The 27776-nt window shown below is 42.1% G+C and overlaps 1 protein-coding gene across 1 annotated transcript; it reads left to right on the forward strand.

Annotated features, from left to right (window-relative positions):
• The first annotated feature begins 4954 nt into the window (after positions 1-4954).
• col1a1b (collagen, type I, alpha 1b) lies at positions 4955-26154 on the forward strand. The gene is made up of 51 exons (XM_078278712.1): positions 4955-5187; positions 6752-6946; positions 7514-7545; positions 7751-7786; positions 8658-8750; positions 9308-9379; positions 9474-9518; positions 9654-9707; positions 10030-10083; positions 10717-10770; positions 11021-11074; positions 11168-11221; positions 11322-11366; positions 11467-11520; positions 11620-11664; positions 11827-11880; positions 13597-13695; positions 13808-13852; positions 13934-14032; positions 14126-14179; positions 14275-14382; positions 14534-14587; positions 15397-15495; positions 15602-15655; positions 15829-15927; positions 16167-16220; positions 16344-16397; positions 16493-16546; positions 16662-16715; positions 17254-17298; positions 17418-17516; positions 18702-18809; positions 19230-19337; positions 19693-19746; positions 19891-19944; positions 20340-20447; positions 20893-20946; positions 21099-21152; positions 21285-21446; positions 21788-21895; positions 22195-22302; positions 22459-22512; positions 22639-22746; positions 22855-22908; positions 23036-23143; positions 23289-23342; positions 23560-23667; positions 23767-24049; positions 24138-24328; positions 24440-24682; positions 24834-26154. Exons 1-51 carry the CDS (start codon positions 5106-5108, stop codon positions 24978-24980), a joined length of 4362 nt encoding a protein of 1453 aa, XP_078134838.1. The 5' UTR covers positions 4955-5105; the 3' UTR covers positions 24981-26154.
• Positions 26155-27776: the final 1622 nt, after the last annotated feature.

Below are 27776 nucleotides of genomic sequence, written 5' to 3' on the forward strand. Positions count from 1 at the left end.
CAACTGATGCTACAGCTTTGAATGAACTTGTAGAGTCTGAGCCAGAGCTGGAAGGTTTATTTTCATGGCGGCGATTGTTGTAGTCACACTAGTTATTTGCTCATCTGTACACGTACACGGCAGACTCGAGCTGTCCTGACTGTGAATGAGGATCTCTGCTGGAGACCTGAAGTTTACCAAGGAGTTGGCTCATATCAGGTTTTATTAAATGACCTAATGTAGTAACATGTCATAACTCTGGACAGTCACTTTTTTTTATTTAATTTTTTTATATTTTTCAGCCATTTGCCCTGTGTAGATAGATTGCAACAGAGACGCAGACAGGAAATTGTTAGAGAGAGAGGAGGGTATTGCATGCAATCAAGGTCACTAGTCGGAATCATTATGGGACGACATCTTAACCACCATGGACAGTGGCTTATGTAAGGATCTATGTTACAACCAACAAACAGTTTTATTTGAAAACCATGTAGCATCCACAAATTGATTAAGTTAACTCCCATCGTGCATTGCACAGACAAAGGAAGTTATTTTTAGATGCCGATTTAAAGGAATAACCTGAGTATTGCCTGAAATAGCTTTTTTGCTATCAGACACATTAACAATCTATGTAGAATTCTCTATAGAAGAAGACGCACTTTATTAATTCCTCAATGGGGAAATTCAATTGTTTTTTCTATCTAATGCCACAAAATGTATAATCTGATACCAAGTAGCCAGAATCACCAATATCAAAACAGAGAATAATACTTTTTATGACAGTATTAAATGTGGCTACCATGAATTTTTTACAAAGGCCACCTATCATTTCGGAAAACTGTTAAGATAAACATTATTACAGTTTGGTAGTACACGTGAAAACAGCCATTTAGAATTTAAAGATATACTGTACAGTGACTGATTTATTTGCAATACTGTACAATTTTCTTCATCATACCCTATAATTTGTCTGAGGCAGGTGGGCCTACAATGGGCTGAGACCAAAGCCTGAAAAACCCGCAATTGAAAATAGTTCATCATAAACATCATAATGGCCTGGAACCAAGGTTTAACAGCAAGTAATAGTGGTCTTATCATGGAATGCCAGTGAGACAGTGAGTTAAAGGAGACATTATAGTCTAAAAAAAGCACAAAAACAAATAAATGCACTGGGGGCACCTTAAATGAGGTGGAAGAAAATGAATCTCTGGGCAGTACGTGATAGAAGGAAGTGAAAGAGGGAGACAGAGAGGGTTTGGCTTTGTTAGAGTTTGGAGCAGCAAAGGCTCAGAGACTTACAAGTAGAAACACGTGGACAAGGCCAGGCAGATGCTACGTGTTGCTGGCTACAGCTTAGAGGCTTGCTGGGGAATGCACAGTTGGCCTTTTTAGTTACCGCGAGCTCTGCCTCCTCTTGACGCTGCATGTAAACCTATTTATGCAAAGATGCCCCCCCCCCCGCCAAAAAAACAAAATTGCCTCAAGTAAGGTGATCCAATTAGAGTTGCTGTAGCTCCATAAGCATCAGTACAGGACATGTTTTAAATATGAACTGTATGAGTTGACCCCTCCTGAGGGTCTGCACCACTTATAACAAACACATGATCCCCTCCACCATCAAACAGCTTCCGTTCATAAATGCTTCTCCCAGGGAGGCCCATAGACTATATGGGGAGGCCTGTCAGCTTTCATTGTGGTAAACAGTTGCTCTGTTCACATTAACAGGACGAAACTCATGACAAAATGGAGTAATGTCTGTGAAAACACCTTTTACCACATGTTACATCTCAGGCTTGTGCTACTTCCACAAGCTGCCAATGACAAACTCTAAATTTCCTCCCCTGAGTCGGCTAAACTTGGTGGCTCCAATTTAATTATTTTGGTACTCCTTCTTCTGTTTCGGCTTAAAGACTGTCTGATAAGGGTGCATTTCTAGCGATTACCTACGCTGACAATGCTGAAGTTGTGGATTGTTTCTCTTGGCTGAAGAACCTGACAGCTATTTCTTTGCTAAAATATGCTAAATATCTTGTCCACCAGTTAGAAAACATATAGCTCAGAGGCTACAGTGGTAGGATATTTGAATGCAGCTGAAACGCCATAAAGTCATTCTGAGTGCTTCCACCCACACCACCAGTCTGAACTCTGAGAGACTCGCCACAAAAAAAGATATATTATGGATTGCAGCAACTCCAAACACCAGAAAATTACCAGTTCTATTTAAACGCTGTCCTGTGAGCTTCAGCTTCATTTCCCTCATGGAAAGTCACTGAGAAAGTACTTCTTTAAAGACGGATTCATCTAGTGATCAAAAATTTCACTTTAAGTTTGCACTTTCAAAACACAGAAACAGAGTAAAACCAAAAGTCATATTATTGCGCTGAAAAGTTTTTTTTTTTAAGTTAAAATCACAGAGACAACACACAGGCACTAGGGCTTATCAAATGGGTTTCCTCTTAGACGTACAGCAGGACCACGTGAAACAGGACTTCCCTGTTTTCATTTCATTCAAAACACCCTGAAACCTGTGATAACTGTGTAACTTTAACAGTTCCCTCTCTCAGCCTTCTTTTTCTTATCCAAAAAAGTTACTTAAATGGGTGTGTCTTATTTTGAAAGTGCACTTGTGGCAGTTTAAATCACTTTGATGTTGCATTATGCATGTGCTGCAAACAATGGCTTTAAACCATCAACTAACAATCAATGTGCTTTTTTTAAAATATAAAATGGTCAACACCAAAAGAGAAGCCTGGAATTATTTGAAAGGAAGGATAGAATATACTGGAGAAAAGCTAGACTTGGAGAAAAGGCTCATACTATTTCTATATTACAATGTATTCATACATAAAGGGCAGTTGTGTTGCTCCTGCAGTGTTTTATTTGAATTCACAATATCAGGACATATGTATGCTACATTACACTGATATTAGCTACATAGCAGCATCTCCATGTTCAAGAAAGGTGATGTAAACCTGCTGCAGGCTGCAATGGATGCATGACATAAGGCGTACCGTAACAGCTTGCAGAAAATAGGGAGACATTTTTTTAAAGAGTCACTGAAATGGAGATTGACAGCTGTCTGTCTGTTTGGCAAGAGTTTGAGCAGACACCCATCTTTCATTAGACGAGGAGGAACAGATGCTAAAAAAAAAACCTGTTTAGTGCAAACAAAATCACTAACCACACAAAAATGCAGCTGAAGAAATATCAAGCCAGCGTTTGCACCGACTCTGTGCATGTGGACATGCAAATGTCTGAAAAATGATTCACAGATTATAAGAAATGTTTCCATAAACATCAGAGTGAGCTTTGTGAAGATGTTCTACTCATTGCTAGAATGATGATCATATACTAGCAAGACCGCTATGTAGCAACATTAGCTAGTATGTAGATAGCTACTAGAATCTTCAACTTTTGTTGTTGTTTTTTCCATTGTATCTCTACCTTTAATAGTTATGATAGGTATTGGCAAATCATGACAATCATATACCATATTAAAACTTTAATTTCAAGATAATGTAAGTGAATGATCACAGGGAGAAGTCATATAGGCCTATTGTTTTTATAAACTCTTCATTTTCTTTTCTGAAAATGGATACAAGGTCTATTTCAGAATTAAAACATTCTCCTGAACTTTGTGCTCACATACAATAAAATATTATTCCATAGTTTGATGATTTCCACTTCTGGATCATTCAGTCTAACATGCTTGTGTGTGTGATAAATGTCTGCTACTGAGAACAGTATTTGAGTTGAATGTCAGAAAAAGGAGAAGGCAACAGCAGAGAGTAAATGAAAGGTCAACTTGGGCCATACTGTAGTTGTAGAAGCTGCAACGTGTCCACAGTGTAACCAGACTGCTTTGTGGATCTGCCAAATTTTCTTCCCTCTCTCTCCCTCCCTGTCTCCAACATCATGAGATGGTCATGCCTCTTTTGGAAACGTTTTTTTTTTTTTAACATAGGTTGTTGTAGATGCTTTAAAAAACGTTGGTCATTCTGGATAATTGATTACTTTTTACTTTTAATTGGAAACAAAGATTAAATCACTATTATTGTTAGCCTACATTTTATTTGTATGATGGAGTACCAATGGTAGAGAAAGGGTTCAGATGCCTAAAATGAGGAGAAAATGTTAACATGTCATGTTGACTTCAGGTTGACTTTCCTGTAAAGACAGTAAACCTGGATTCAATGTGTGTAAAGTTATATTTAATCAGTTATACATTTGTTCTTTACTGCTGGTGTGAAATTGCAGTTGTTTGCAGGTGCTTGATACTCAGGCAGGTGTACAGGCCCAGAATTAAGTTTTTATAAAAACACGAGTATGATTCCCTCTCAAGAATGTCTGCAAGGGACAGAAGCTCTTAATGACTTGTGCATAGAACATCGTTTAGTCAACATACATCCTCAAATTATCTTGGTAATATTTTGATCTCCATCTGGTTTTCTCTCCGTGCGTAAATTGCGCACGAAATACATAATTCTTAACCCATTCCTTCTTTAAAGAAACCATTGAGCTCATAAAATAACTTCCTGTACAACTGAAATCAATCCAGTCCTCAGCTGCTCAGCATATCCTTAATAAACTGGGGCCAAATGAAGGCTATACTGCGAAGGATCTGCTATATAAATAATAATAAATAAAATCATCCAGAGTCCAGACGATTGAAAATCAACTCAGCGACACAATGTCTCAGGTTTGATGCCGAAAAGACAAGAGACCCTCCAACAAAAGCCTCAATTAGGAAAAATCCATGGAGAAGCAGAAGATGATCAACACGTCTGAACGGTGGTGAGCCGGCGCGTAAATGATGAGAGTCCTCATCATCCACGTTTGAGCTGAAACATGAACTTGTTTGACATGTTTAAAGACGGCCCCTCTCTCTGATGAAGGAGGGACTCTGTGACTTGAACATGTAGAAGTTATCTGGTGCGCACAGGACCTCCCCAAAAGTTTTGGCATATAAAAGCCAAGCTAACTCATTTGTTTAGGCAGTAGGGAGTTTCTGCTGGGGTCTGGATTTTGGAGTTACACACACCGGACCCTGCCCTGTATGAGTGGTGTCTGAGGAAAAAAAGGATTCCCCCTGTGTCGCAAAGAATCTACATGTCTAATATTTAGACATGTTCAGCTTTGTGGATATTCGGTTAGCGCTGTTGCTCAGCGCAGCAGTGCTTTTGGCGAGAGGTCAAGGCGAGGATGATAGTAAGTATCATTTTCAAACATTGATTTAAGTTGTTTTGGGACTGTGGCACCCTGAGGATGTGGAGAGCCCGCAAGGATGCTGCGTGATGCCTGACTCCAGCGCGCAGAGATTATGAAAGTTGTTACACGTTGAAGCGTTTTGATGGTTTTTGTTTTGGGGGGAGATGTGGAAGCGAATGGGAGTTTATATAACTTTTCTTTATTGTTTGCTGCTCTCATCGACGTGCAGATACATGCTCACTGTGCGTCCGGGCAAACCTGAGGGGAGCAGCTGCACAATCTCTGATGCGCAATGACAGGACATTGAGTTCAAAGAGAGTTGAAGCAGAGCACAAGAATAAAGAAATTAGAAAATGGCAAATCCATTTGAGGAAATCTTAATTGCATTTAGTTTGTAAAGTAGTTTTCACCAGTTTTAGAAACAAAATGCATCCCAGTTCACAAAGATGTGCCAATGTCTGTAGATCCTACCACTTGGATGTTTCTCAGTACTTTTAACATGAATGCATCAAAAGGCATCAAAACTGAGAAGACAGTTTGTTGGGGAACCAAACCTGATAAAGTGGACAAATGTTCAGCTATTAGAAGGTTCAACTTTAGCCTAAAACTTCATGACAATGCCACACTGAATTTAAGAACATTTTTATACAGTTTGTGTAAAACTTGGTTTGATTAGCTGAAAAAAGGACAATGGAAAAATCGCCTAAGTCTGACGTCGACAGTAAGAAAAAAGTCTAGACATCAATTAATCACCATGCAGAGAGAAGGGTGCGGAAGATCTCGTTTTGTAGGTCAACAGCGCCACTCAGTGGCAAACACTGGAACTGTGCATCCATCCTCCAAACCTCGGCCCTCCCACCTCCAAGGCCCACACATCCACCAGCCTGAAAAGTGATTAGGCCCAGTGTAATTTTCCATTCATAGTTATTGAGGAGAAAATCTTGAACTACATCTGATCAGAACTGTTGGATAGTTGCTTTTGCTGCATTCGTTCTGTTGAACACTGTATTCTAACATTTACCAGGCCCAAATAACTTATACCTCCTGTAGACAGGCACTGATGTTATACTTCATTAGTCGATATCTTCCTGATCACAAATAACTCATTAAAAGTCGGTTCCTGTGACTCTAATGAAGTCCGAATCTAGCTAGAATGACACAAGTTAAAGAACGGATCTTTTTTCACAGAAAAAAGGCTGTGTGCCACACGTCAGAGGCCAGAGCTGATTAGTTTACAGCCTAAACATTGAAAGAACAATACAGGTCTCCATGGAAAAAATACAAAATAATTATTTTACTGAATATTGTGCTGTTTTGCAAGTAGCCTGTTTTGCCTGGTGTCTGATCTAAGCCTATTGGGCACATCTGGTTCCCATATGATGCACTGTGCAGGTGTAGCCAAGGTTGAACTAAATCTTACCAGCACATTGTACATAATTCAGTTTACTGATGCTAGACCTAATTTGGGGCATTTATTTGACAGAATGTTAAGATGTTCCCTCTTTTTTTTTGTATATTGATCTTATTTAATGTTACCAAACTCACTGTGGTTTTCTCCTCCCAGGCTTATTTGGCAGCTGCTCATTAGACGGACAGTTGTACAACGACAAGGATGTATGGAAACCAGAGCCCTGCCAGATTTGCGTCTGCGACAGTGGAACCGTCATGTGCGACGAGGTGATCTGTGAGGACACATCCGACTGCGACGACCCCATCATCCCAGACGGAGAGTGCTGCCCTATCTGCCCCGACACCGCGGGTACTTCACCTTCATCCTCCTCAGCATTTCTGTGGTTATTTAGCTTTGTGGCGCCACCTGGTGCCTCCCACCTCATCTCTGACCATCCATGGCTCTGTGGCCACTAATGGACTTGAGGCCCTAAGCCTGCCTGCTCTCCTGAGGATTTTTATTCAGAAAAGAATCGTTTTGGATTTACCTTTTGTTCATTTCATTTTCAATATGCATTCTTTTAACGGTGGATTATACCTGCTCTTTGGCGAAGTCTGGCAATAATTATATAATTTCCCAACATGCCTACCTGTGCAGTGAAACTGCAGGTGGAACACACGTCATGTCTCCCAAAACAATATTTATATCATTTATTTCCCTCCTTTTGTCACTACAGAAAATTGTTATGATCAAATGAATATGCTTTTTTTCCAGTAATTTTATGAAATGCTGTTTTTCATGCTGTAATGATAATCAACTCCCAGCCTGGCCCTGTCACATAAACATTTACATTATTTTGTAAATGTCCAACGTTTTGAGTGTGTCTCTCATAAATGTTAAGAGGTGTTGACATTTTCTTTTTCTTCGTTGGTTTAGTGGACCCACCCGTGATTCCGGACGGGAATGAGGTATTTGGCCATTTAACTTTGTTTTATATTTAAAAATTTGTGTGACTATAAAAGTCTGAGAAACGTAATATTGGTCTCTCTTTGGAGATGCTGGCATGGCCCAGTTTAGTTTGTCTGCTTATATTCTAGATGATTCACTTGTTTTTTACAGTCTGGATGAAACATGCAGCATAGCCTCACTCCCTTTTTTTCTGTCTATCCATAGCCAACAAAGGGAGACGTTGGCCCCAAGGGAGACCCGGTAGGTTCCAGTTCACTTCACAAGACTTTTTCCTGCCCTTTAATGCAAATGACACCTATGCATTTTAGAAACATAATTTCATATATCTGGACAAACTGACTGTGGACAAGATAAATGTTTAATTCTTGAATATGATTATTTTCTGTAAAGAAGAAGTTGGCTCATGTGCCAACACCGGCACATTAGTGTTTCCATGTGTGTTGGTCATTGTGTTGTATTATTCAGTACACAGCATGTATAACTGCTACATGTGGTTGATTAGGTTGATTTGCGTGTGATTTGCAATATTTTTAAAGTCAGGTTTTCACCAATTACTGACAAAAAATGTGATAGTGAACACAGTTGTTTTATATGTTTGCTGATTGAGTCCCTGCAAACTGATCTAAATGCTAGTAAAGCTGCTATGACGTAATAGTTGCTGATGATCTTTGATAATTAGGTCACGAGGTCAACAGGTCATCAAAAGTTGAAAGGTCACATAAGGCAAATTGGTTTATAAAGCAAGTTGTAGTAATATAAAATAAGTGTAAAGTAACAATAGAAAGAAACACAATTCAGAATTGAACTAATTTTCATCTTTTCAAAAGCAGCATTGCTTCACTTCCATTTTGAGGCACAGCAAGTGCCAAGGCAAAAACTATTATTATCTGAAAATAACACTAAAAACATTTGTGATAGACATTACAGAATGTGCAGTATAGCAGTTTCTTTTGTCAATATAGATCATTATTTCTTAAATATGACATAGTCTCTCTACTTTGGTTGCATATGAGCTCTTTCTGCAAGTTAAGGATGAATTACATAAATTAAAACACGTAATAATCAGTAAAGAATATTGCTAACCGACTGTGTCTGCCTTACTTTTCTACAGGGTCCTCCTGGTCCTCCTGGCAATGATGGACTGGATGGACAGCCTGGTGTTCCTGGCCCTCCCGGCCCCCCTGGCCCCCCTGGCCTTGGCGGAGTAAGTATCTCCATGTCACAACATCCAGGAAGTCTTCTGATTGCGTTTTACACATGACTCAATTCTGTTTCCAAATGAGAAACAGCTTTAAAAAAAAAAACATTATGTTTCCCTCGAATGCTCTCTTATTCATACAATGATACATTTCTGTATCAGTTCTACCAAATGATTCTTCATTTTGCACACATTTGAGGAGAAAGATCAGCAGGAGAGGCTTTGTGCTAGAGAGAAGCAGCTAGGAAATCTCCTCCATGCATGTTTATTTCAACATTGGGAGAGCAGACAGCTCCCTGGTCCTCAGGTTTAGTCCTGGGGAAAATGCAGAACATCAAGGGGTTGATCTGATCCCATGAAAGTCCCACCAAGCGTTTATAACATGTTAAAGTTGAACTCAACATCTGTGCTACAGGTTCAAATATATTACAAATCTTTATACTGTAGCATGTGATTTAGAGTGACCTTTCCGGTGTCCCTTTGCGCTTCATTAACTTTTAAGTGTTATATCATCAATGCTCAGTGACTAATTTCTCTTTCTACTACTTCTTCTCCCCTTACAGAACTTCTCTCCTCAGATGAGCTATGTTGACCACTCCAAATCTAGCGGCGGCGGAACTGTCCCTGGCCCAATGGTATGAAGGCTTTGCTCTTTCTTAATGCACCCTTATTGCTAAAATCTTCCTGTTTGGACTACAAGTAATAATCTTTTCTTATCTTCATCAACAGGGTCCTATGGGTAGTCGTGGTGTTCCTGGACCCCCTGGCTCCTCTGTAAGTATTCCCTTATCAGTTACATCACCGCTCAGATTCTCATTCTGACATAGCTAACTGTCATCATCCAGTTTTACACTGCATCTAAGATCAATGCATAAACATTCAAATCTGTTGTTCTCTGTTATCCATCAGGGTCCCCAGGGTTTCACTGGCCCCCCTGGTGAGCCCGGTGAGCCCGGTGCTTCTGTGAGTATACAAAAATCTTCCACTAAATCAATGTTTCCCTTGATTTGTCTGTGTTGAAGATGTCTTTGATGCTTTGTCCACATTATTGAGGCACAACACTTTTAACACCTTTAATCTGAATAAGATTTTTTTTAAATAAATTATACTTATGTATTTGTTATTGATAGCCCCTGTTACTTCCTGTTGATCACGTTTTGTCTGTGATAAATACCCCCTCACCCCCTCTTCTTTACCTTTAATGACATAGTGAATATTCATACACTTCCTTCAAATAGTTAACATGAATTTAGTGCTAATCCAGTCATTTATTGTGTTTCCTTAGGGTGCTATGGGTCCCCGTGGTCCCGCCGGACCCCCTGGAAAGAACGGAGATGATGTAAGTGATTTATTGATTATTTTCATCCCTGTGCGTTTATATTCACATTCTAACACTAAACTGTTGTCCTTGTTGTTGTTGTTGTTGTCTTTCTTATATAAAATACATGTGTGATATGCTGCTCTGTTACGAGCCATCCAGCGCTCTAAAATAATCTGGGACAGGCCTGCTCACCGTCCCCAGGGTCAGAACCAAACATGCAGAAGCAGCTTTTAGTTTCTATGTACCACAGATCTGGAATAAACATTCAGAACACTTAAGATCTGCCCCAACCCTGTTTTCTTTCAAATCAAGGCTTAAAACATTTCTGTTCGCCATTGCTTTCCCTGAAGTCATTTAGAGATAGTCATTCCTGCACTTCTATGCTTCTGAAGTTATTTTAAATGTTTTTTTTTAATGATTTTTAAATTGTTCTGCTTTATTTGCATCGTATGTTTAGGCTTATGTAAAGCACTTTGAATAGCCTCTGAATTGTGGTTTATAAAATAAATTGCCTTGGTATATGTCATAAATCTTACTTTGCAATGTATTTATTGTCTTAAGGATACATACATAGTCAGTTAGGGGTCATACTTCCACACACAATGATCAGCCCATACTAACCTCTAATGTCTCTCTGTGTGTCTGCAACAGGGTGAGCCCGGCAAAGCTGGTCGCCCTGGTGAGCGTGGAGCCGCTGGCCCCCAGGTGAGTGATGCCCACTGAGGGCGAATGTCAGATGATGGTCAGCCAACAATGACTCCTACATTGGCATTTTATCTGTAACCTGTTGGTCAGCATGCCCACAGGGTAAAAAGAGGTCATTTCAAATAAGTTGCCAGTATGTTCAGTAGGTCAGAAAACTAGTTGCAGAAAAATCCTAAATATTAAAGTTTGATACAGAAAGTTGATGCATTTGCGTGTTGTTTCTTACACATCTCTTGTTTTCAACCCGCAGGGTGCTCGTGGATTCCCCGGAACCCCCGGACTCCCCGGCATCAAGGGACACAGAGTGAGTTTAGAAGAGCATTGAATACCAAAAAACATCACTGTCTTCCACTGCTGCGATGTTGTCACTGACCTGACTGATTGATTTTGTGCACAGGGATTCAGCGGTCTGGATGGAGCTAAGGGAGACGCTGGACCCGCTGGCCCCAAGGTATGATAGCATGACGTGCTGTTGCTCACCTAAGCAGGAGGAAGCAGAAATATCAATTTGAACAACTAGAGCTCATTCTTCCCTCTGTATTTGTCTACAGGGAGAGCCTGGTTCACCTGGTGAGAACGGTATCCCCGGCGCCATGGTACGTTTTTGTCTCATCTCAATCCATTTATTGACACGTACATCATTCTTAAGGTTAGCATTGTCAAGCTAATATTGTTTTTTTTGTGTGTCTTGTCTAGGGTGCTCGTGGTCTTCCTGGTGAGAGAGGTCGCCCTGGACCTCCTGGCCCTGCTGTAAGCGCTGCTCTTCCTGTCATGCTATAATAACATTTAATTTGAGTCTATACTTTGATACAAATACAAATTACTTAAATCCAATCTCCTCTTCTGCAGGGTGCTCGTGGTAATGATGGCAACACTGGTGCTGCTGGACCCCCTGTAAGTATTAGTTCTTACTGAGGTGCTTTAACTTCACTGGGAGATGTTTGAAAGGGCATATCGCCTGTGTAAAACTGTTCAAGGGTTTGATGCACTGCTCTGTAATTAGCATTTCATCAAACATACGGATGCCTGCTAACATCATGTCTCTTTACTCTTCAGGGACCTACTGGACCTGCTGGTGCCCCTGGCTTCCCCGGCGGTGCTGGTGCTAAGGTTAGTCTACCCAATACATTTTTCATATCCAATACATTTGACCATAAACATGGTAGGGGTGGGAATCACCAGAGGCCCCATGATTCAATATTATTGCCATTTTAAACATATTGCCATATTCTGCTATATACTGCAATCTATTGCCCTTTTTCCAACTTCAAGTTATGTCCCCATAGAAAAACTTTCTGTTTTGTCTAAAAAGATTTTTGTTTGTTCATCTCACTCAACTGCACCATCTAGTGGACTAAAAAAAAAAAAATAGATTTTTATTTTTCTGGCAAAGAAAAGGTAAATTCTCATGTGCAATGTATATGATAAAAGATCGATCCCTGGCGTGTATTGATACAGTATTGCGTTGGAAAATATCGCGGTACTATGCTGTATCATTTTGCTTCCCCCCACCCCTAAGGCTTGCTAGGGTTATCACCCTTCATGTCTGATGAAACCGTATTGCACTATTTCATGGTGTGTTGCCTTCAGATAAGGGATTTTCCCTACAGCCAGGGAAACCTAAGGAGAAACATTATTTTATTAGCCTCTCACTGCTGTTGTTATCCACCTGAAGAGCTGTCTCAATATCTCCCTGGTCTTTCTCATTATAGTAGGAAAACTGGGGATATTAAGAACCTAAGGATTAAGCCCTGTCACTCTACTACTGTAGAACATCAACATCCACACGTCAACCATTAGCCATCATGGTGTAAATCTGAAAACAAAACATTTGTCTTAAAACTGTATACCCCAGGTGAACACTGTAGCCACCAGATGGCATCAGTAGACACACACACACACACACACACACACACACACACACTTTACGAAGACACAATACACACATTCAACAAATTTTCGATGCATGTGCTTTGGAAAATATCACATTAGACTTGAAAAATGAGAATCCCGGGCCCACTTTCGGCCCCTCTGGACCTTTGTCCAGTATTTTTTATTTTTTTCAAAGATTTCTTTTGTGGCCTTTTGGCCTTTATTTGATAGGATAGATGAAGACAGGAAAGGAGGTAGAGAGAGGGGGGGATGACATGCAGCAAAGGTCCGCGGGTTGGACTCGAACCCTGGGCTGCTGCAGTAAGGACTGAGCTTTGGTACATGGGGTGCACGCTCAACCAGGTGAGCTACCAGGGCTCCCGTCAAGAGTATTTTCAATTATAAACATATTACTTACTCTTGATGAAGGTCCAGAGGGGCTGAAATGTTAGTTTCTTCAATAAATGGTGATGCTGTAGCAAGAGCAGAGTGCGGGATCTTCCTTAGAAACTGGGCTATAACAACAGCAGAATCAAATGACTGTGGTGACTATTTACACTCTTCACTTGTACTTGAACTCCTTGAAAATCTCAGTGCAAGCTGAAGAAATAACACAATAAAATGTCCCACTGGTATCAATAAACGAGGACAACATACCTTATACATATATATACCTCATAGACTATTAACTTATCTTTACAATGTAATGTAATTGTATACTTAATCTCTTGGTGTTGAGGTGCCAAGTTGGACTACTTGTTTATGATTTCTAATTGATAGATAAATAATAATATACTATTATTATAGCCTCTTGTCAGAACAAAGTAACAAGGTGCTTCACATAGCAAACAAAGAATACATAAAACATAACAGAAACACAGAAACACAGCATTGAAAGAATAGAAGAAAGGAACCTCGTAAAGATTTCTGAGACGTTGTTGCTTCCCTTCACAGGGAGAGACCGGACCTGCAGGAGCCCGTGGAAGTGATGGACCCCAGGGATCCCGTGGTGAGCCTGGTAACCCAGGACCTTCTGGACCCGCTGGAGCTGCTGTGAGTAGATACTGGACTTTATTTTTCTGTTGCCGTTCTTTTACACACAACAAGAAAAAATAGAAATGCAATTCAGTGCTGAACACATTTTATTTCCTTCCTCTCCCAACAGGGTGCCCCCGGATCTGATGGCCAAGCTGGTGCTAAGGGTTCTCCTGTAAGTATCATACTCACCGATCACATTCATGCCACTTGAATCCTGCACACGTTCTGACACCCCGACTCTGTAATCCCACAGGGTGCTGCTGGTATCGCTGGTGCTCCTGGTTTCCCTGGTGCTCGTGGTCCTGCTGGAGCTCAGGGAGCTGTCGGTGCTCCTGGTCCCAAGGGTAACAATGTGAGTAGTGACACTTGATTGTGTGAATGTTTGGTATAAACACAAATTGTTTGTTCAGTGATAGAGATGAAATGTGTGTGTTTCTGCCAACAGGGTGACCACGGTCCCTCTGGTCCTAAGGGAGAGCCTGGTGCCAAGGGAGAGCCTGTAAGTTTCAGAATAGATAATACATTACATCCATTTAGCATGTTGTGGGATTTTTAAGAAATAAGTGTTCCTAACGACATTGCTTTCTTTTCCAGGGCCCCGCTGGAGTTCAGGGACTTCCTGGCAACGCTGGTGAGGAGGGCAAGAGAGGAGGACGTGGAGAGCCCGGTGGTGCTGGAGCTCGTGGACCCCCTGGAGAGCGTGTATGTCACTTCTTCTTCTTTCACTTGGACTTCTGTTAGATACTGTAGTTGCAACAAGAAGAAGGACACACTTTGATCATGTTTCAGTATGTTAAATCCCCAGGGATTAGTGACGCGGTTAATTGGTTGGTGTGTATGTTTGTTCTTTTAGGGCGCCCCTGGTGCTCGTGGGTTCCCTGGTGCTGATGGAGCTGCTGGTGGCAAGGTGAGTTAGTCAATCCACCCAAGGAGTCCTCAACAGGCTCGGGAATACATTTAGTCAAACGTGGTTCTGGCTTAACATATTCAATTACATTTTAATTAAAGTGGCAAATCATAACAGGAGTTATCTCAGGACACTTTACAGATAGAGTAGGTCTAGACCACACTCTATCATTTACAGACAGAGAACCAACAATCCCCCCCCCCAAGAGCATGCATTTCGTGCGACAGCGGACAGAACCGGGCTCTTAATGAGCGGCCATCTGCCTGGACCGGTTGGGGAGAGACAGAGAGAGAGAGAGAAATACCTAATTGCAATATATACACAAATATGACTCACTCACTAAATATAGCAGTTGATATAATGGAATGACATGATAAACAGTAGCAATTATTAGGGATGTTGCAATACACTCAACTCACAAATCGATACAATTCAGGACTTTCAGTTCACAATACGATTCCCTCGCGATTTCTTTTAACAGAATGAGCTGACAGATGACTGAAAATGTTTCACTTTATTTATATAAACTGTGCAAAACAACAGATGTGTCCTCTTATCAGAAGTGCGACTGAAATTGTATTTTATCTTAAATATCAGACCTTTGAGGTTGACCTTTGAAACAAATCCAACATCAAAATAATTAAATAAACAGGTTGTAATCTTTACACATTTAATCGTTTTTATTCACGATGCATCCTTACATCCCTTGCAATTAACGTGACGGGAGTCAAACCTTCCAGCTAACGGAGAGATAATTTTGCTCATAAACTTCACCCACTTCACCAACTCTTCCCCAACTTGTATGACAGGGAGCCCCCGGTGAGCGTGGTTCCAATGGCGCATTGGGAGCTCAGGGAGCCACTGGTGAGTCTGGAAACCCCGGTGCTCCTGGCGCACCTGGATCCAAGGTGAGTTCTGCAACACATTTCTTTACAGAAGCTTTCTTTAATCGTATAGCTAAACACATAGCCCTTTGTATGTCTTCACACTCACCGAATGGCCTTCCCTCCACAGGGTATGACTGGTAGCCCCGGAAGCCCTGGCCCCGATGGCAAGACTGGACCTTCTGTAAGTATTGACTCACAAATGGTTTCTGCTAGGAATTACTTAATAGTGTACTTAATACAATGAACCCTAGAACTTCATCTTGTAAACAATCCTTTTAATCATGATAGGAGAGACAACCTGTTATAGGAGAGATATTTTTTTACAGTATTCTCCTGTCTTGTGATGATCTGTAGGGTGCCCCTGGACAAGATGGACGCCCTGGACCTGCTGGCCCTGTTGGAGCCAGAGGACAGCCTGGAGTTATGGGATTCCCCGGACCCAAGGGAGTCGCTGTGAGTTAACGGCCCCATTCATTGTGTAATAGGATCATTGCTTGCTAGTTTGTACATCCCTTCCCTAATCTTTAAAATACTATGCAGTTGTAGAAAGTCACTCAAATATGAGATCAGAAAGAAATCAGAAATATCTAGTGTTCAGATTATGTTTTTCAACCCATAAAAATAAAATCTAATAGGAATTACTGATCCCTCGCACAGCATATGTAAGTGTGGCCTTTGTTCTTTTTCAACAGGGTGAGAATGGTAAGCCCGGTGAGAGAGGTCCCGGTGGTCCTGCTGGCGCTGTTGTAAGTACTTGTATATATATATTTTTTAATGATACACACCAAACTCTACCAGTGTAAAAGATGTTTTCTATCAGAATGATAAAAACTGTTGATAATTGGTTTGGGTAATGTTTTTGTTCACAGGGTGCTCCTGGCAAAGATGGTGACGTTGGTGCTCCTGGACCTTCTGGTGTCGCTGTATGTATCTTAACTTCATAAACTAAAACATGAACTTAACTATAACATATCGTGCAAGGTTTTGTTCATCATTGAATTTCCTTCTTTCTGTTCAGGGACCTGCTGGAGAGAAAGGAGAGCAGGGACCTGTTGGTTCTCCCGGATTCCAGGTAGGTTTTTAAACGCGTCTCAGCAGCCTGAGTGCTGCCTTTTATGTTTCGCTGAAATATTTCCCACAATTCCACTTGTTCACCCTAAAATGGTCTACCTTTCTTCCTTGCACAGGGTCTTCCTGGACCCCAAGGTGCTACTGGTGAGACTGGCAAGCCTGGTGAGCAGGTAAGAGTCACAGAGATGCCCAAATCTTAGCTTGTTTCTGCTTCTAAGGTCTCCATGCATTTTATTTAGTGGAAGATTGACTTGCTGTTCGGACATACTTGATCTTACAGCACACACGTAGTTAACCCTCTGAGGTCTAAGGGCATTTTCACATATCTTCTTACATTTATCTTTTTAAGGTATAACTAATCCGCATGTGTTTCACATCAAAATGTTCACAACAAACTCAGCTTTCCGTGAGGTGACGCCCACATTTTTTCTAGAGCAATGTGTAAAGAGATAATTTGGCGCTAAAGCTGAAATGTTGACGTTTGCTTTTTGAAATTCCTCAAATCTCATTTGAAAACAAACCTTAACTTGTGATGTGTTGTACGAATTGTTTCGCTGCTTAAAATTAATTTACCAAAGTCTTAGGTTATATACGGGTATTTGGAAGTTTTAAGATTTAAATTTTCTTGTCATCATACGCCTGTTGTTTTTTGGTTCCTCGTGGGAGATTGCTAAACTTTTCCTTCTCCACTGTCCCTCTTGTGTTCAGGGCGGCCCTGGTGAGGTTGGAGCCCCTGGCCCATCCGGACCAAGAGTGAGTACATCCTGCACTTCAGAAGCAAAGCATGTTCATCATTCATCCATGGTAAACACAGTTCACCTCGGGTCTTGAGATGAATTGGTCGTGACCCATGTGTCCCTCCTCTCCTTCAGGGCGACAGAGGTTTCCCTGGTGAACGCGGTGCCCCTGGCGTCGCCGGCCCAACTGGAGGACGTGGTGCTCCCGGCCCTGCTGGTAACGATGGAGCCAAGGTAGGTTAAAAAAATAAATAAAAATAAAACCTTTTAAAAGGTGGAGACGTTCTCACACAGCTCTTGAAATGACCCAATCATTATGTCAATAACACTGCAAAAGTACCAATATATAACAGTCAAATAAATATTCATCCAGGACAGTCCAACATCCTTACAAGTACAAAGATGAATCCCTGTTTAAGACAGTTATCCTGCTTGATTATACTGTATACAACATCCATCCATCACAATGTAGGAAAATCCAATCTCTACATTTAAACCATCCTAAGAATTAGGAGCAGTGGACAGCCATATAGCAGCGTCCAGGGTTCAGTGTCTTGCTCTTTGACACGCGAGCCAGAGCAGCCGGTGATCCAACTGCCAATTTTGTGGCAGTTGGATGCAGGCTGGATCTCTTGAGAGCCAGCCAACCTGGCTGACAAAAACAGATTCAGTGTTTAGCATCGACGAATGCGTCAACTGACATGAGGATAGAAGAGACTTATTAAGACGTTGCTTTCCGTCATTTACAGTCATGAATAGCAGCTTTACTTTTGAGTAACCCACCCGTCTGCTGCAGTTTCTCCCTGAGCTTGAACAAAGGTCTGGTAGGGCAGTTGGCGAGGCATTTAAAAACCATCACAATGCTCCCCAACCTTTATTTCCCACCCTGGGTGTATCTAAGAGAAAAAACAAAGCATGGTTTTCCGCCCTCTTTTTGCCAGTACAACATACAGACATTAGATAGATCTTTATTGTCATTGTGCTCAGAATACAATGACATCGGTTTAGCAGCTCTTCAGCAGTGTGCAAAAAAATGGAATAAATAGAACAAAAGTAAATAGAAGAAAGACAAATATAGCAAATACGAATAGAAGCAAATTATATGCAAGTTTTTTAAATAGTAAATCACACGTTTAAAAAGTAAAAACAGTGGTGATGGTAACGTAGCAGCATAAAAGGGATTGTTTGTGCAAAACATCACGGCAAACAAGCAGCCACAGTAACTCTCTCAACACTAAAACTATTGATTATAAATTTGAGTAAGCCAAATTAAACTTTAGTTTTCTGAGCTTCACTAAGAAACATGAAACCGAATACACATTCACCTAACATTGTTGTCTACTGCGAGTTTCAGTGCATGGTTCACTTGCAACTGATTGAATATTACCAATGGATAATGATGTGTATATTTCTGTGCAGGGAGAGCCTGGTGCTGCTGGTGCCCCCGGAGCTGGGGGAGCCCCCGGTATGCAGGGAATGCCCGGTGAGCGTGGAGCTTCTGGTCTCCCCGGTGCCAAGGGAGAGAGAGTAAGTATCACACCGGCCCTGTTTGTCTCTCTTATAAAACTTAATCTATTTCAACTCAATTCTGCTTTATTGGCATGAACATGATTATTAGCTTTTTTAACTTAGGAGTTATAATGGCTGAACAGATGACACACTGCTTAAATGTCTGAAGGTTGTGAGACAGGTAGGACGAAGGTTATAAGGCAAATATGAAGAAAACTAAACTGTACCTTGAAATACTTGCCAAAATGCCAGTGGTACACTGACTTATTATTTCAAGCATGAGGTGTTTGTGTTAGATTTCCCTGACAAATAGCCAAAAGTGGCTAGTAAAATGTAAGCGAATAAAGAAGATTACTCTCAGTTTTTTGTAATTGATCAGCCAAATATCAAGGATTTTTAATATCATCAAAAAAAGTTTAATAAGCGTTGTCTCTTCAGGGTGATGCTGGAGCCAAGGGAGGTGATGGTGCTCCTGGCAAAGATGGCGTGCGTGGCATGACTGGTGCTATTGGAGTCCCTGGACCCCAAGGTGCTCAGGGTGAGAAGGTGAGACCTTCGTAGGTTTTAACCTACGAATATCAGTGATCCATGTTCATGATCTTTGCTGGATTGTTTTTCACTCATCATCTCCTTACAGTATCTTTATTCACATATGTTTATGTACATAAAATCTAAAGTCTACTTTTTCAGAAATGTTCCTCCACTTTGTCATTCAAGCAATCACATTATTTCCCCGTAAACAGTATGAAAACAAGCTGTCATAGATACTGTATTCTGCTGTTGACATTTTTAAGAACTTTGGTTTCCTGGTACAACATGTTTGTGGTAAGACTCATGATTTAAGTGTTTAGGATGACTTCTGACCTGTCCGTCTTCTTCTTCTTCACCCGTCTGGTTTCAGGGTGAGCCTGGTGCCGTTGGAGTTGCTGGACCCACCGGTCCTCGTGGTGCCCCTGTAAGTACATCTGTTTGAGGACTAGAAAAAAAACACAAAATATACTTTTTACTGCATTTGTATCTTCAGTACAACATACCATAAGCAGGATATCATAACACTTGGTTAAATGTTAGACCCTAAATCTCCTCATTACTTTAACAGGGCGAGCGTGGAGAGACCGGACCCTCTGGACCTGCTGGATTCGCTGGACCTCCTGTAAGAATCTCACACATTTTTTTAATTTATTTTGTATTCAGATTCATGCGATGATGACCTGTCACATTCACACAGTTACACATTAATATCTGGAAGCTGCCTAGTATAACCACAGTTTGATTTGCTGGCCACTAAGCGTTTTTTGGGGTTAAGGGACTTGCTCAAGAGCGCCTTAGTGGCTGTTCTTTCACTTCCCCACACAGATTTATCCTGTCGGTCTGGGTATTGAACCAACGACCTCCTGGTCACAAGCCCCCTTCTCTAACCTTTGTATTTCATGCAATAAAACAGATATTACCCTACAGATGTAGATGCTTTCCATGCTGTTACAATACAGCCCACTGTAAGATGAAAGCCTGTGTTGAACTGGTTCTCTAAATGCCCTCCAACCTCAGGGTGCTGATGGTCAGCCTGGTGCCAAGGGAGAGAGCGGTGACACTGGACCCAAGGGAGACGCTGGTGCTCCTGGTCCTAGTGGACCTGTTGGAGGTGCTGGTCCTCAGGTAGGCCCACATGTCACACAAATGCATAGTGTATGAAAAACATCAAGTCACAGTATGCCAACTTTAATAAAAGTGCAGAGTTCAGAATCAGAATTGACTTTATTGTCATTGTAAGTACATACGATAGAATTAAAAGTGCTATTCTATGGTGCAAACATAAAACACACACACACACACACACACACACACACACACACACACACACACACACACACACACACACACACACACACACACATGCACTAAACTAAGAACACGGAGCAGAGAATGTGAAGATGGTAAAAGTGATTAAAACGAGAGTAAAAAGAGTTCAGTACTTTTATTACAATATTGAAGCCATATGGAGTTACAAATGAATGTTATGAATGGAAATATTTTCGTATGGTTAGATTTATTCCAAGTTTTGTTAAACTAATTGTGCTTCCTTGTTGTTTTTTGTCACCAGGGACCTGCTGGTCCCGCTGGAGCTAAAGGTGCTCGTGGTGGTGCTGGATCCCCTGTAAGTATCGCGTCTACATGTGCGATTTTGTAGGATTCAATGACACGCTGTGACAGTGATGCTGAAATCTGTGATGCTGTTTTTAAGTGTCATCTCTGTTGCCTCTTTGCGTTTGTCTGTGTGTGTGTGTGTGTGTGTGTGTGTATGTGTAGGGTGCTACTGGTCCCCCCGGACCTGCTGGAAGAGTTGGACCCCCTGGCCCCCCTGTAAGTTTCCCTGTGTCCACATAAGCAGCAGTAATCACCAACACAGTGTTGTCTTTAGTCTGTTTGTACATCACCATCATGGCCCTCAGCAGAGTTCCCTTCACTGACCTGAATCCCTCTGCATGTCTCCAGGGAGCTGGCGGAGCCCCCGGACCTGCTGGACCAGTCGGCAAAGAAGGAGCAAGAGGCTCACGTGGTGAGACCGGTCCCGCTGGTCGCCCTGGTGAAGCTGGCGCTGCTGGAGCCCCAGGACTCTCTGGAGAGAAGGGATCTCCTGGCGCTGATGGAGCCCCTGTGAGTGCCTGCTATAGTTCTGCAACAGAATTAGAATCCGTTTATTGATCCCCTCAGGGGAATTGTTGAGTTGCAGTTGTTTACAGTCAAATTTAAGGCAAAAATAAGAATAAGAAAAAACTAGTCAATGAGCGTTTAATGTAACATAGCTAAAAATAAAAAAAAGTTAAGTAAAAGTAAAGTAAGATCAGGTTAAAAAGATTGTGATGCTATACAATGGATTGTACTAATGCTATTTAAGTACAGTACTCAACAGATTTTTTTCACAGCCCAAAACTATACTACAGTGATCTCTTTTCCATTATATGCCTACTAACTGAGCACTGTGTGGTTCTGTGCAGGGCACCCCTGGTACCCCCGGACCCCAAGGTCTCCTTGGACAGCGTGGTATCGTCGGTCTCACTGGACAGCGTGGAGAGCGTGGTTTCCCTGGTCTGCCTGGACCATCTGTGAGTATTCATCATGACCAGAGTGCATTCGGCTAAATATGCCAATATCTAAATAAGATATTCTATTTTATCCAACCAATAAGATATAATATTAGTTGGATTTTTGAATAAAACAACCTTTAGTGTTTCCTAGCCAAGAACAGGACAGTAATGTACAAATGCAGACATGAAATTCAAAACCTGTTTCTCATAATATAATACCATACTTGCTCACAGGATAACTGTGGACTATTTCTAAAGCTCTCCTCAGATCTTCTATCTGCATGCAGAGAACTGACCTATCTTGTGTTTCTCTTCAGGGTGAGCCTGGAAAGCAGGGACCTCCTGGTATTCATGGTGCCCGTGGACCCCCCGGACCTGCTGGACCCCCTGGACTGTCCGGTGCTACCGGAGAGGCTGGTCGTGAGGTACAAGACCTTTACTAGAGTCCTTGCACAGTCGAGTCCCGGACACTGCAAATGCACCTACAAATTCACACATATTCAGCATTCGTTGGTTAATAATGCCTGTATTAGTGCTGATAAATATTATGATGATTGACCATTCTCGCCGCTCTTCCACAGGGATCTGCTGGTCATGATGGTGCCCCTGGTCGTGACGGAGCAACTGGCCCTAAGGTAACCCTCCTCTGGATTCATTTTTCATCAATGTTTTGCTTTTAGTCCAGCATAGCTTCCCAATACAAACACAAAATCAGCCTTTAGCTGCTTAGCATTGTCTCACTGGAGATTTGCTTCCTATAGGGAAACCGTGGTGAGACTGGTCAGGCTGGACCCCCTGGAGCCCCTGGTGCTCCTGGACCCCCCGGAAGTGCCGGCCCCTCTGGCAAGACTGGTGACCGTGGAGAGTCTGTAAGCTCCCTTCCTGCTTATCTTGAAAAATGTATAAAAAAAATGAATAATCTGAGAACTCACTGTGCAGATAACTTCAACTAAATAAAGCTCTCTCTTAACCTTTAGGGTCCCGCTGGCGCTGCTGGTCCTGCTGGCCCTGCTGGTGTCCGTGGTCCCGCTGTACGTTCATCGTTACATAATATACATCAACAACATATACAAACGTCATTTTTGCCCTAGTCGTTGTGTTGACTCGTGACCACATGAACCTGAGATGGCATGTTGACCTCCTGTTGTGTTCGTTCAGGGCCCTGCTGGTGCAAAGGGAGACAGAGGAGAGGCTGGTGAGGCAGGAGACAGAGGACACAAGGGACACAGAGGATTCACTGGCATGCAGGGTCTGCCCGGACCTGCTGTAAGTAACTGTTTCAAAGTAATAGAGTAGCAGGCAAAAGTGTACAGTTTACTGAATCAAACAATCTCAACTTTTCTCACTTCCATATTTAAACGTTATTTCTTCATTTGTAATATTTGATATTTACATCTTCTTCTGCTTGTAGGGAGCTTCTGGAGACAGAGGACCTGCTGGCTCCTCCGGACCAGCTGGACCTAGAGTAAGTACATCTGCTTAACTAGTACACAAAGAAGGAATTCACTACCAATCTGGGACTTGGAGGGTCTGTCTTTAGTTTTCCGCAGCATTTGTCGAGTTGTGAGAGTACAGAACAAAAGCTTAGCAGGACTTCATATGTTGACACATTTACATGTTTTACATATGCACATAATGTCAAGCTGAACTGTGAGGAATTTGGTGTGGCTTTTGCTCCATAGGGACCTTCTGGATCTAATGGCTCCCCTGGTAAGGATGGCATGAACGGTCTGCCTGGACCCATCGGACCCCCTGGACCTCGTGGTCGCAATGGAGAGATGGGACCTTCTGTAAGTTGCACTACTATCTTTGTCTTAAGGAAATACTTGTACATTCGGACACTTTGAATATTGTCTGCAGTATGTAAACCCCCTGGTGTCACCAAACAGGGTCCTCCCGGACCTCCTGGACCCGCTGGACCCCCTGGACCTCCCGGCAGTGGATTTGACTTCATCAGCCAGCCTATTCAGGAGAAGGCACCCGATCCCTTCCGTGGCGGCCACTACCGCGCTGACGACCCCAAGGTTATTCAAGATCGCGACATGGAGGTGGACACCACCCTCAAGACCCTGACCCAGAGAGTGGAGAAGATCCGCAGCCCCGACGGTTCCCAGAAGAGCCCAGTCCGCATGTGCCGTGACCTGAAGATGTCCCACCCTGAGCTGAAGAGCGGTGAGTGCAGATCAGAGCTGCGATGTAGCTTGTAGATAATGATAAAGATGAGCTCAGACTTAAACTGTTTGATGTTCCTCTGTTGCAGACTTGTACTGGATCGACCCCAACCAGGGCTCCTCTCTGGATGCCATCAAGGTCCACTGCAACATGGAGACTGGCGAGACTTGCATCTACCCCAGCGAGTCCAGCGTTCCCATGAAGAACTGGTACATCAGCAAGAACATCAGAGAGAAGAAGCACGTCTGGTTCAGCGAGTCCATGACCGGTGGATTCCAGGTAAGAAGTCAAAAAGCGATGCACCAAAAATCTTCCTCGTGAACTATTAGATCAATATGAACTATGAAGTCAGTGAGAGTAAAGCAACCTTCTCCTCCCTCCACCACGCAGTTCCAGTATGGCAGCGATGGAGCTGATCCCGAGGACGTCAGCATCCAGATGGCCTTCATGCGCCTGATGTCCAATCAGGCCTCTCAGAACATGACATACCACTGCAAGAACAGCATTGCCTACATGGACTCCGCCACCGGCAACCTGAAGAAGGCCATGCTTCTCCAGGGATCCAACGACGTCGAGATCAGAGCCGAGGGCAACAGCCGCTTCACATACAGCGTCAGCGAGGATGGCTGCACGGTGAGTTCTCGCTCTCTGGTTGTCTTGGAGCATGCAGTAACATACATTTCTAAAGGGAAATATTTAAAATCATCCTTGAGAGACGCAAGATGACGACTCACTTTCTTGAGCAATTTCTGACTTTTTCTTCTTTTTTTGTTCCTCTCCACAGTCACACACTGGCACATGGGGCAAGACAGTCATCGACTACAAGACATCAAAAACATCCCGCCTGCCCATCATTGACATTGCTCCTATGGATGTTGGTGCACCTGATCAGGAATTTGGCGTCGAAGTTGGCCCCGTTTGCTTCTTGTAAAAAGAAAGAAATATGGACATGACATTGTTGTTTTTTTTCTAGCAGTCATCTCTAAATCCTTTTCCTATGCATTCAAAACTCATTTGGCTGCCATTGGTCCACATGCTTAAAACCACTCTACTGAAGACGATGTTTGTGTTTTTTCCAATCATGAGAAGTTTTTGGGACTGCTACTTCAACCAAAACCAACAACAAGGACACTTTAAAAAGAATCTTTTGTTTCCACTGGCAACAAGAAAATAATATATACTTGTGTAAAATGTCCCCCTGGAGATTGAGAGAAAAAGAAAAAAGAAAGGTTTACACACGCAATGAAACACAGGTGACTTTTGCCATTTTCTACCACTGCGGAAGGACATTGAAAACAACAAGTGATGTGTACCATTTTTCTGGTGTTAAATAAATTGTAAAAAGTGTGAAAAGCGTCTTCTTGTTCTAAATTCTTGAAAGAAAAACAAAAACACCTGAATGTTGCTCCGACAAAGATCAGAGAAAGAGCAAAAACAAAGAAGCTCACCTTCATTGCAATATGTAGATGGCTACCTCATAACAAGAAGTCAAGACATTTTTTTTTCTTAAATGAGAAAGGGTATATTTTACACAAGTTTAGTGTAGGGAAATCAAAAACATTCAAAGGTGCTATTGCCATTTCAACAAGGACCAGTTATTGGTGTTTGATGGTGAAACTCTCACAGTCATACTGTAATTATTGCCACTAATGCCTGCAGAACCTTTGGTGCTACTAAATTGACTCATTGTCTTGTTGTCTATGCAGTGCAATGGTTTTCTTCTTAAGTGTTCTGAAAAGGTGATCACTGCAGATGTAATGCATGCAATCATGTCTTTGTAGATAAAAAAAAAAGCAAGTGACTCTGGTTCAATATCATTTCCCTGCACATTTGTCCAGTGTTGATCCCTCTGTCTGTTTCCCCGCCCCCCTGTGGAAAACTCCTCTTCACTAAAAAAAAAAAAACAGCACACATCTCCCACCTTGTTGTTTATGTTGTTTGTTGATGTCTTTCGCGAAGGGTTTCTTAAAAAAGAAGTTGAAGCAGACCCACTTTCATGGTTTAAAAGAGAGATTCTGTACTTATTTTGTACATGTATAATAAATTGAGATGTTTTTAATTATTTTGGTTGCTGAAATAAAGCATGTGAAGTGGTCTACTCAGTGGCTGAGGTTTCACTGTCCTCTTTTGCAACTGTTGTGAAACTGAAATAAGGAAAACACTGAAGCTGCATTGCACATTATTTGAGATACCCCAGGAGACCATGCATGTTACACTGATATAGAGTTAAAATACGGTTCAGGAATCAACTGTTCCACAGCAGTTGCACTGAGTACATTTCTTTTAAGCAGCAGTGAAAACAAGGCCAATGTCCATTAATCCAACCTGGCTTTTCTTCATGAGTAAACACACAATTTTGATTAAATCTGCCGGTAAATGAAATCGAAGCTAAAACAGTAGGCTATAAAATGCAGCAGGCAGCAACAATCAAATGTTAATCAGTCACATATCCATTGCAGTTTTCATGTCACTTGTCTTGTTTTTTTATCTCCACAATCACTAGAAACTTGGGAACTGGATTTGCATGAGAATAAAATGTGTCCTGTTAACAGGAGAGGAGATGCATCGCACCCAAAAACTCCCAAATCAGATGAAGACACACCAGCGACCCCTTCAGGGTATCTAGTGCAACAGCAGCTGCTTTCAAGGGAAATTACACTGAATCCAAAGGAACAGGAAACTGCAGCTGCACTGCCCTCTGGTGGTTTGACATTTTCAGGTTTTATTTTGAGATTCTGGCCCCAACTAGTCTGGCTATCACCAGACCAAGCTCAATCTTTTAAGATTGAACATTAGTCTGGGGAGTCTGCTCTGTATTTTCTACGGCGTGATCAACGGGCATAGTTCAAATGACTCTGTACGCAATTGGATAGTCCTTCAACCAATCAGACCAACGATCCGGGTTGTGTACTTTGCAGAGCGAGGCAGAGCGAAAGCCAGTCGGTAGTAAAAAAAAAAAGAAAAGCCGGTCGGTAGTAAGGCAAACAAATCCTTCTTTTGTAGGAATCGTTCCAGGGTGAGTTTCACTTTTCAGAGAAAACGTGCCTTTGAAATATTTTAAAACAGCAGCGACAGTGTGTCATGTTGAATGTAAACAAAAAGCTGCTTGGTCGCTTCTCTATCGTCATCGTGTTAAACCCGCCAATAGCGCGCCAGGTGGATAAGCCAGTTTGTGATTGGTTCCCGCAAATTTGTAACGGAAGCAGGATAGATAAACGTACAGGTTTCCAGCCTGAGCTGCAGGGAGAAATCAAATCGCCGGCAGATCGGGCTGGGTTTACCCAGTCTAGGCCCCAACAGCAACAGCAAAAGCAGAACATGTAAAATATGTTGCCCTCTGAAAAAAGATTGAACCACCATCCTTTTGATATTAAGATCATGTAAAACGCGATAGAGCAGTGGTTCCAAACCATTTTGGATTGTGCCCTTTTAAAGTCTACTCATGACCCCTATAGTTGACCTAGCAGCTTAACCAAAGTGACGTCAGGAATCTCTGATATTGCAGACACGAGTGCTTCCTTTTTTACTTCAACTACTAAAAAATAGTCAGGTGCCTTTATGAACATGGAAACAGGTTTTACAGAACGGGCTTACTGGGCACAGGCCCAGGGGCCCATAGGGTTTGGGGCCCTGACTCACAAAATGTTGCTAAAAAAAACACACAGAACGATCACAAAGAAACACTAAATGACCACAAACATGCACAAAAAAACAACAAATGACTATG

The sequence above is a fragment of the Sander vitreus genome, chromosome 21 (genome assembly GCF_031162955.1).
Source record: "Sander vitreus isolate 19-12246 chromosome 21, sanVit1, whole genome shotgun sequence".
In the NCBI taxonomy this organism is placed as follows: domain Eukaryota; kingdom Metazoa; phylum Chordata; class Actinopteri; order Perciformes; family Percidae; genus Sander; species Sander vitreus.

Coding starts and splice junctions, on each gene's coding strand:
- col1a1b (XM_078278712.1), top strand. CDS start 5,106: ATGTTCAGCTTTGTGGATATTCGGTTAGCGCTGTTGCTCAGCGCAGCA. Junction 11,367..11,466: donor ACGGTATCCCCGGCGCCATG/GTACGTTTTTGT, acceptor TGTCTTGTCTAG/GGTGCTCGTGGTCTTCCTGG. Junction 22,303..22,458: donor CCGGAGAGGCTGGTCGTGAG/GTACAAGACCTT, acceptor GCTCTTCCACAG/GGATCTGCTGGTCATGATGG.